This window comes from Nelumbo nucifera, chromosome 1 (genome assembly GCF_055504915.1).
Source record: "Nelumbo nucifera cultivar China Antique chromosome 1, China Antique-T2T, whole genome shotgun sequence".
NCBI lineage: Eukaryota > Viridiplantae > Streptophyta > Magnoliopsida > Proteales > Nelumbonaceae > Nelumbo > Nelumbo nucifera.
The window spans coordinates 187,915,001-187,926,460 of NC_142649.1; the positions used below are offsets into that span (position 1 = coordinate 187,915,001).

Genomic DNA, 11,460 nt, shown 5'->3' on the forward strand with positions numbered 1-11,460 from the left:
ACTAAATTTAGTAGACAAAAGTTTGTGAGGTTTTGAGCCTTTAGACTGACACATCCATATCAGTCTCACTATTTTCTTTCATGTGAGATATTCTTCCATGGATTTATTTCTCTAGAACTTGCTTTGATTCTCTTCAAGATCACATTGACACATGCATGCATGAACATGATTAAGGCCCTTTTTGTTATAAGCTACATAAGCCAAATAGCCTACCTTGTAATAAATTATCCCCTTTGTTGGACCCCTTTGAGCTTTATTGACCTTTGTCATTTATTGTGAACCCATGTTACAAGCTTTAAACCCAAGAAAAAGATAATACCCTTACCCAAGCCGTAGAGCTAGTGGAGCATTGTTCATCATTTGATATGTGTGGATGTGCAAGTTTTGAGTGTGGGGGTGTTTGGATTTGTGGTATGGTTATGAATGGTGAAATGGAACATGTTTTCATTCTCAATTCGTAAGTTCCAGTGATTGATGTTTTTGAAAAAAAAAAGAAAAAAAAGTAAGTAAAGAAGAAAGGAAGTGATAGAGGAAATTGCTTTTGATGTTACAAACTATCCATGTTCCTCCTAAAATTCTAAGAAAAGGGACTGCTTATATATGCAAGGGTGGAAGTTGTTGCAAATGATTGTTCCCTACTACAAATGAAAAGTGCTCATTTGAACAATCTCTTTTCCAATGCAGGAGTTTTACATGGTTTCAATGCATTAAAGAAAAACTAAAGAAGTTGTTGAATGGAGTGATTGGTTTTACATGTCTTATACATTCAAGCTTTAGATGATTCAGTTTTGCTCAACTAGTTTCGATGGCTTTTGAGCTATATTTCCAAATATTTCCCACATTGATTCTAAGCCATGTTACAACCCTTGAAAAGTCCTTTTGATTCGTGTTATGCATGTGATCCTAGTGGTGGAGAATGAAAAGATATGCAAGCCTATGGTAGATCATTTCCATTGAAATGAATTTGAGTGAAACACATACCCTTCAAACATGAGAGTTGAGTGTTTATTTCTATGAGGGTCTATGTATTTAATTTATTCCATCTTCGAGTGGAAGTGCTTATTAAGTAATTGGAAGTTGTTATGAATGTTTGTTCATGATGTGTTATGAATATTGAAGAACTTAGTTGTTTTTTACTGATGGCATTGTAACCTTGGTGTTTTTGGGAAAATGAATTCGAGTTTTGCCCGAGGACGAGCAAAAGTTAAGTGTGAGGGGATTTGATGAGAATGCAAAATATTATATTTTTCTCCCTTAATGTTTAGTCTTTTATATTTATTTAGTGCCTAAATGGACTCATTTTTCTTATATTTTGACTTAGGGCACAAATGGGGCGTTAAGCGAAAAACGAAGCTAATTGGACAATTCTGGACAGTTTCGGCATCACTTCGTAATCTGAGCATAACTCTCTCATCCGAACTCCGATTGAGATGATTCAAGATTATTTGGAATGAAAAGGAAAATTTTTACAACTTTCATGTTTTGAGTTTTGAGAGATACTAACTGTATCAAGGTCGAAATCGGGTGCGAAATAGCTGCAACCACACTACTGACGTGCTGGAAACGTTCCTTAGCCTTCAAGTTTTCATATGCGGAAATCACTACTCTCCCATTTGCATTAGAACTTTGTTTTATCTTATTTTTAATATTTTTCTTGATAAGTCAGATTTGGAGACTACTATCTAGAGAGAAATTTTAGGAGATTTTGTAAGCTTCTCTTGGGGAATGGGAAGTAGAGAGAAAAGAAAATAAGAGAAGGAAAAACAAGAAGAAAGATAATCAGACCTAGGCTGCCGCACCTCTCTTCTTCTTCTCTAATTCTTCCTTGAATTTTCACCATGACCATGCGTGGCTAAATTCTGATACTTGGTCGAAGGAAATAGAAGCCTCTGAATCAGCAAAACTGTAAGATCTAATTTAATTTTTACTGTTTGATTTATGCTTTGAATATCGAATGTTCTTCTATGTTTATGTTCATGATTATTTCGTCTGATCGCTAGGAGGCCTACTAGTTTATTATTCGTTGCAATCTACTACTGGGTTAGATATCAGATCCGTAAATGTTTGATCCCTCTAATTTGAGAAGCAACTAGGGTTTAATGATTTGCTGCGTTAGAAATTGTTAGATCTTAGGAAGAACACTCGACTAAATTAAATGCAACCGCTTGTGCTTGTGTTGTTTAGCTTCATTGATCTCCAATTTTTAAGGCTGCTACTGGATTAAATTCTGAACACTTGTTTCGGGTTGTTTAGTAGTAAGGGTTAAGTAAATCGCTTGTTTTCTAATTAACTGCAAAAGGAGAGATAGGAAAATAATTCCTACAGTGAATATTCAAAGTGTGAATTGATATATTTTTGCATTGATGATCAGTGGTAAAATTCTGATGGTGGATGTTGACTTAGACCAACATTTCTTCTTTTGATTAATTTCGGTACTTTAATTTGCATTGCTCTTCATTTGATTTTCTTTTTCTTTTAAATTTGGTTTTCGTTATACTCAAAACCCCCTCCATATTTGTTCACGCAACACAAAAACTAGGCTAGATACTCTCTGTGGGAACGATCCTTACTCGCACTATTGCATGTGTTTTTAGGAGTATAGGTTTTATTTTGGGTGCCTACGACAGCACGCCACCATCTCATGCACATAAATCCAAGTGTTTATGTTTTTCAATGTTTATTTGATAAACGTTGAAACCAAACAGTGGTTTCATGCACAATAAATGTTAATGTGACAAAAATTTTCAAATAAATGCCTACATAACAAAACATAGTTGAATTGAATTGACTCTAAACCTAACAAGACCCATCCAAATTGCAGCTCGGAAAGAAGAGGGTAAATTACCAAGGCCCCATTCACTTTTTGGTAAGTTACCTTACCCAGGTAAGTGCAGTTACCCATGTTCTTTTATTTCCCAAGTAAATAAGGCAATGACTATTTTAGCCATAAAAATCCATTATTAAAACGGACATTTTTGTTCCATTCAAGTGTTGACAAATTTTCCCCAGGTGGGAAAGTTATTTACCCACCTAGAAGATGAGTATAACTTACTCGAGTAAGTAATACCCAGGAAAATAAACATTCCATGGTCCCCACATAAATATAAAAAAATAAACATTCCATGGTCCCCACATATATATATATATCCATGGTTAAGTTGTTCGATTTTAGTCAGTTTACAAATGGCCAAAGTGAAATTGATCCAACTTGGTCAAATTGGGAATTTTTTTAACCAAAGCCAACCTAAAATACTAGGAAACCGACCAACTTGGCTGGAGTTAATCGGGTTGGTCGGCTTCATCAGTTTGATAAATAAACCTAACTGAAATTAATTATTGTTATTTTTGTATTCCAAAAATTTTATTAAAAGTAGTATATAAAATATAAATAATTAATAATTATTTAAAAATTTGAAAATATAAAACAATTGTATACTCCTATGTGTTTCTATTAGGGTCATTTATTCAAACACACTTTTAGGGATGGCAATTTCCCCATCCCCAACGGGGACTCGACTTCCCCGACCCGATGGGGCTAGGAATGGGGATTGTTTTAGCGGAGCAATGGCGGGGACGAGGATTAATAGAAATCCCAGATCGAGGTCAGGGTCGGGGTCGGGATGGGGATTGAGGTCCTCGCCCCACCCCACCTCGACCCAGATTATAATAATAGTATATGACCCTTTCTATTATTTAGCTTTCACTTAAAAAATCCCGTGCATCAAACGGGTCCTGCTATTATTTAGCTTTCTATTTATCCTATCCCCGGCTTTTTATCTATATCTATCTAAAGAAAGTTTGGATTAAAAAAATTAAGAATTATTTAAATATTCTAACAAAATTATATAATAGCCTTAAAATATTTATTAAAAACATAAAAAATATTTTTATATTTTTACAAAATATATCACGAAATTAAGTACTAACAATTTAAATTATGTTTTTCTGGATTATTAGTTAAAATGTTTTTCAAATATTTAATAATATGTAAAAGCTTCAAATAAATAAAATTCAAATAACGAAAAAATTTAAATATTTTATAAATTATTTAAAATTTTAAATAACTAAATGTTTATCATAACTATATTTTAAATAGTTAAAATAACGAAATTATCTAATAAATAATTTTATATTAATACAAAATATTTCACAAAATTATATACTAACAATTTAAATTATGTGTTTTTTTGGATCATCGATTTAAATGTCTTCCAAACATTTAATAATATGTAATAGCTTTAAATAAACAAAATTCAAATAACAAAATTTTTAAATATTTTATAGATTAATTAAATATTTAAATCAGTAGATATTTATCATAACTAGATTTTAAGTAGTTAAAATAATGAAATTATGTAATAAATTAAAAAAAAATCTTTAAAGCATAAAAATAATTATAAGACAATATTGAAATTAATAATAATTTAATATATTACAAAATTAATAATGAAATTATGTAATAATAGTATAAATTATGAGATTTTAAATAGTTTACATACTATTTAAATATGTAATATGTAATAATAGTATAAATTATAAATTATGAAATTATGTAATAAATTTTAAAATTTAAATAATTTACATACTATTTAAGTATTTAAATAACTAGGTATTTTAAATAAAAAATATTTAACATAATGAGATTTTAAATAGTTAAAATAAAGAAATTATGTAATAAATTTAGAAAATTTTTGAAAAGTAGAAAAATAATTATAACATAATATTAAAAGTAATAATAATTTTAAACTCTTAGTCTGTATTTATTATATAATTATATATACTAAAATTGATATTTATTGTATTTCAGTAATTATTTATTGTTTTTGTGATAAATTTATTTTCAATGATTATGTATAAATTTATTTTGTTTTTTTATTTAATAGAAAACTTTCAATAATTATTGGAGATTAAACTACTCTTAATGAAATTTTTAAATTTAATTTATTGTACTTATTGTATTTCTGTTATAACTTATTTATTAATATTTATTAGAGATTAAATTATTATTTGAGATTATACTATTTATTGACCAAGTTAATATATTTTTAATACTTGTTGTATTTTTGTAATTATTGTATTTTTTTATTATCAATATATTTTCATTAATTTTGTATTTTTGCTATAAATTTTCAATAATAACTGGAGATTAAACTATTGTTATTTATTAGAGATAAGACTATTTTTTTAGCTGAAATTATGAGTGTTCATGAGTTGGTTCGGTTCAGTCGTAGGCTATTTAGCCAACCAAATTGACCTGGTAAGGTTAAGGAGTTGGCCAGTTAAAACCGACCCACTCAAGTTGTATCAGTTTGGGTTGATTTTTTGGTTTGGTGAGTCGGTTCAAAAGATTTAAACTTAAAAATTAAATTTAATTTAAACAATTATAGTGCAATTATTAAAAAATAAATTTAAAAATTAGATTTATGATATAAAACATTTTAGACTAAGAAATATGGGAAATTTCCCACTTTTCTATATTAAAAATTATATTTAAAATATAAATATTAATATATATCCATGGTTAGGTTGTTCGGTTTTGGTTGGTTTACAAATAGCCAAAGTGAAATTGATCCAACTTGGTCGAATTAGGAAATTTTTTAACCAAAGCCGACCTAAAATACTAGAAAACCGACCAACTCGAGTCGAGTTGATCAGGTTGGTCGGTTTCATCAGTTTGATGAATAAAACTAACTGAAATTAATTATTGTTGTTTTTATATTATAAAAAAATTATTAAAAGTAGTATATAAAATATGAATAATTATTAATTATTTAAAAAGTTAAAAATATAAAACAATTGTATACTCTCATGTGATTCTGTTAGGGCCATTTACTAGAACACATCTTATAGTTTTACATATTTACTTAAACCTACCTTATAGTTTTCATTTTATTAAAACATCCCATATATTTTAGAACTTATTTAATTAATCTACATTGATTAAGGAGTGTTTGTTTTGCCATTAGGGCCATGATTTTTTATTCCAAAAATACCCTTAAGACTTTTTTGTATAGAAAACAAAATTAATCAAATATAACCAATAGAGTGGTTACCCGTGTCTTATAAAGGGAAAAATGGTATTGTTATTTTTATTTTCTTTAAATTAAATTTATTTAAATGAACATTAGGGTCAACACTATCATTTTTCACTATCATATAATGGAAGATTGGTTAAATCCATTACAAATTATAAGTGGTGTTTTAGTAAAATTTTAACTATAGGGTAGAATTTAGTAAATCCATGAAACTATAAGGGTTATTTTAGTAAATGACCCTTTCTATAATTTAACTTTCGCTTAATAAATCTCGTGCATCGCACAGGTCCCCGCTAGTATATATTAAAACAAAGTAGTGAAGAAAATTCCTCATTTTTTTGAATATTTTTTATTTTTTTATTCCATGTAATTTTTTTAAAGAACCAATGAGATGCTCTCATTTCTCATAAATAATTATCTAAAATCTCCCTCTCTTACCTACACGTTCCCAACAAATCTTTTCTCCTAAAATTTATCCTAAACTACCTCCCCCACTTTCTCCTAAATAGACCTGGCAAAATGTTGACTCAACCCAACCCAAAAAAGCAAAGCTGTGAAAATGACCCGACCCGATCCAACCCGAAAAAACTAGGTTGGGTTGGGTTGGGTCATGATGAACCCATTAACCTGATTGTCAAGTCTAATTGGGATTATTTATGCATTGTTAGAAGTTTCCACTATTTAATTTTTTTCTATTTAGTCTTTACTTTTTATTGTTTACTCTTTAAATTGTTAAATGTTCAAGTTTTTTATTTTATATTTGGAATTTTAAGGTTAATTCTTTTAATTTTGACATTTTTCATGTAATTTTCTTTATTTTTTTTAATTTCAATTATTTTTTGGGATGGCCCGAATTGACCCATGGGTCAACCCTAACCCGGACATTTAGGGTTAGGGTCTAGCATTTGACAACCCAACCTGATCCGAAATCAACCCGAAGTACATTGACCCAACCCAAACTTGAACCACCAACCCAATTGCCAGGTCTACTCCTAAATCATCTCCAATTCCTATTTTACTGTAGCATTTCTCTCCAAATTATCTCTAATTATCCTTTGCCACTTTTTATCTATATCTATCTAAAGAAAGTTTAAATTATAAAATTTTCTCTCCAAATGATCTCTAATAAACTTTAAAATAATTATTAAAAACACAAAAAATAATGACAATAGATTTAATAATATTCATATTATTAATAGTTTTATATTTCTACAAAATTCATCACGAAATTATGTACTAACAATATAAATTATGATTTTCCTGATCATTCAAATTAGATGTAATTCAAATAATAGAAATTTAACATTAAAAAATAAATTACTATTCAAATATTTCAATAACTAAATATCTTAAATAATAAAACACTAAAAATAGCTAAATAATTATATAAAAATATTTAATTATTTTAATATTTTAATAACTAAATATCTAAAATTCAAATAATGAGTATTTTTAAATATTTTATATATTATTTAAATATTTAAATAACTAAATATTTTAAACAACAAAATATTTAACATAACTATATTTTAAATAGTTAAAATAACGAAATTAAGCAATAAAATAAAAAAAATCTTAAGATAAATAAATTAGAAATATTTTTACAAAGTTAATAATGAAATTATTAATAATAGTATAAACTTTAAAATATTTATTAAAAACACAAAAAATAATTATAATAGATTTAATAATATTCATATTATTATTAATTTTATATTTTTACAAAATTCATCACGAAATTATGTACTAACAATATAAATTATGATTTTCTAGATTATTCAAATTAAATGTTATTCAAATAATAAAAATTGAACATTAAATTAATGAAATATTAGGGTAAATTTCTTAAACTACCCTTATGGTTTAGTTAATTACTAAGTATATCCTTGTTTGAAAATTGACTTCTGATGTGATATCATGTGACCAATATATTTATCAAAAATCCCAAAAATACCCTTCCCACCTCCGTTCCTAAAAAACCCTTTTGAGCTTTGCAACTGCAAGTGCATCAGGGGAGGCGACTCCGGCTCTGTCTACAGCAAACATCCTTGCTCTTCTTCTCTGCCTTTCTTGTTATGCCTTGATTATCGTTCCATATGGGTTACTGTGAGATGAGTTCCAGTCAAGGTCTCGGCTCCTGGCTATGCCTTGATTATCAAGTTCCAGAGTGGAATTTACGGGTGAGTAAAACTCGCTCCTTATACAGAAGCCGATTAACGTGAAGGCTACAGTTTGATCCCAAACCAGTTGCCTGATGCGGAACTCGTAGGATGGGTGTGCTTTAGAAGAAGCGCCTGATGGGGTCTCCGATGGCTAAACGGGGTGTGGTATCGGCAGAAAACACTGTGGAGATGGTGTCGACGAAGGTGATGATGATACCAAAGAGCTAGTCCAAAGATTTTCACCAATGAAGGTCTTGGATTTTGGACTCTTTTCCAGGAGTCACAAACCTCTCTGAGTTCATTGAGCGATTAGGGACGCAATGAGTTCATTGAGTTTAGCCAAAATCCAAACTGGATCGAACAGAATTGTCTTTTTCCCCCTAGAATTTAATCCACGACGAAGCTTCACCTGTTCCTGTTTTCTGGGATGTGGGCATCCTTTTTCCTTCCTTTTCTTTCTGCCTCTTATTATCCCTCGCCCCATAATTTAATCCACGACAAAGCTTCTAGAAACAACAAAATTCACCTCCTTCTCTCTCTCTCCCTCTCCCCTCTCCACCACCCTACCTTCTCGCTGGGGAAGGCAGTTGACTGTGCAAAAGCGAGGATCCTTAAATGACTTTAACAGGTTTAAGTTCATGCTCGCAAAGATAAATAGAGGTGGTTTGATTAGGTAGGAGCTCGCAAAGTTGAAGAAGCAAGCTACAGCTCGTAAATAATGGTTGCCGGCATGAATTAGGGGACCGAACTGTGGGGTATTTTTTCAAATTGAACCGATCTTATCAGTTTTTTAAAACTGATGCAATCGGTTAATCGTGGTTTGGTTTTTCGATTTTTTTATGCACTTAAAATAAATAAAAAAAAACTGTCGGTGTCGGACTGCTTGGTGTCGTTGTTGCCTGAAGTGAGAACTTGAGAGGTTGCTCTAGGTGGAAACGCAAAGAGGAGAGATGAGAGAGAGAGAGAAGAGATCAGATGGCGTTGGACCATTGGTGCTTACTTGCCGACGAGGCGGTGACTGGCGTTGCTGCTGTGCTGGTGGTTGGCGGGGGCCGTGCAACCTGATAACTCGAGTAGAATGAGAAACTCTTCTTCATTTTTCCTTATTGTTCTTCCTTTGCAGGGAATGATATATATATATATACATAATACACACCTCTCCTAGTTACATACAAACTTAGGATGAGATTTATCCCTGAATTCAAGGGATATCCCATAGTTTTACAGCTCACGCCAATACTCCCCCTCACATTGGTGCGTACAGATCTTGGATGCCCAACTTACCAAGTGAGCTGTAGAAGATTTTACTAGATACAGCCTTTGTAAGTATATCTGCCAGCTGGTCTTCATATTTGACAAAGGGAAATCGAATGGTTCTGTCTTCGATATTTTATTTGATAAAATGTCGGTCCACCTCCACATGCTTTGTTCGATCATGTTGGACGGGATTTTGAGAGATGTCAATGGCAGCCCTGTTGTTGCAGAATAGGTCCATTGCAGAGGTTGGGGGGAAACCAATTTCAGTCATCAGTCTTCTCAGCCAGAGTAGCTCGCACAGCCCTTTAACCATTCCTCGGAACTCAGCTTCAGCACTTGATAGGGCCACGACCTTCTGTTTTTTACTCCTCCATGTGACCAGATTTCCACCGACGAATGTAAAGTACCCCGAGGTGGATTTTCTATCTGAGACATTTCAGGCCCAATCTGCATCTGTGTAGCCTTCTATCTTTAGATGATAATTTTTTGAGAACATGAGTCCTTTTCCAGGTGAGAACTTCAAGTATCGAAGAATCCGCATTACAGCATTAATGTGATCTTCGCTTGGGCAGTGCATGAACTGACTTACTACGTTGAGTATAAATGAGTTTACCCACCAGCCTTTGGTATCTCTCCTTATTGGTAGGTACTTGGTCTGGGTATTCTCCAAGTCTATGCTTCTGAACGATTGGTGTGTCTGCCAGTTTGCACTCCAACTGTCCCACTTCGGAGAGTAAGTCCAAAGTGTATTTCCGTTGGGACAGAAATATGCATTCCTTTGATCTAGCAACTTCAATCCCTAGAAAGTACTTGAGCCCACCTAAGTTCTTCATCTCGAACTCGGTTGCCAATTGCTTCTGCAGTGTTGCTATTTCTCCTGAATCATTCCCTGTGATAATCATATTATCCACGTATATTATTAGGGTTGTCACCTTTCCTCGTTGGTGCTTCAAAAATAGTGTATGATCTGAATTGCTTTGCTGGAAGTCATATTTTTTCATCGCAAGACTGAACCTCCCAAACCATGCCCGTGGAGATTGTTTTAGTCCATATAGTGCTCGTTGTAGCTTACACACAACTTGGTTCTTGGAGTTTGCTGTATAACCAGGTGGGATATCCATGTATACCTCCTCTTCAAGATCACCATGGAGGAAGGCGTTCTTCACATCAAACTGGTGTAGTGGCCAATCAAGATTTGCTGCAAGAGATAATAAGACTCTGACCGTATTTAGCTTGGCTACTGGGGAGAAAGTCTCTTGATAATCTACGCCCTATGTCTGGGTATATTCTTTTGCGACCAGCCTTGCTTTGTATCTCTCGATTGTTTCGTCTGCCTTGTATTTGACGGAAAATACCCATTTATACCCTACCGGTCTTTTCCCTTCAGGCAAAGTGACTAGAGTCCATGTCTTGTTCTTCAGTAGTGCCTCCATCTCTTCTTGTATGGCCCGAGTCCATTTCGAGTTTGTCAAAGCTTCTTGGACACTGGTGGGAATATGATTAGAGGACAATTCTTGCACAAATGATTTTAGAGGTTTGGTGAGTCTCTTCATTGATACATAGTTGGCAATTGGATACTTTGTCCTCCTATCCTCAACATCTGGAGAATATCTGTTTGGCGGTTTGCCACGATTATGCCTGAAAGGTAAGGTGTAGCCAGCCAAAGTATCTACTTCTTCTGCTAGTAGAGGCGGCAATGCTGACGAGGTTGGGGTCTCTACTTCTTCTGCTAGTAGAGGCGGCGATGCCGACGTTGAGGTTTCTGTAGATATTTCTGGTGTAGTCTCTATAAGTGTCTTACCGGTTGCTTCATTGACCACCATTTCTGTTGAAGCACTCGTATTCGGCCAATCGAGTAAAAACCAGTTCTGTTCTTCACTCTGACTCTCCCCCTGAAGAGAAGAATTGGTTGTGGAAGGAGAGTAGAAGGTTTCAGATTCCAGAAAGGTGACATCCATGGTAACATAGGTACGGTGGGTGACTGGGTCATAACATCGGTACCCTTT

General features: G+C 32.6%; 1 protein-coding gene across 1 annotated transcript in view; it reads left to right on the forward strand.

The window, feature by feature from the left end:
* The window catches only part of LOC148804263 (uncharacterized), an 11,745-nt gene extending 1,739 nt beyond the window's left edge, over nucleotides 1-10,006 (forward strand). The window contains exon 4 of the mRNA XM_088900357.1: nucleotides 9,965-10,006. Coding sequence (XP_088756483.1) covers nucleotides 9,965-10,006 — 42 coding nt within the window. The remainder of the gene's footprint in view (nucleotides 1-9,964) is intronic.
* Nucleotides 10,007-11,460: the final 1,454 nt, after the last annotated feature.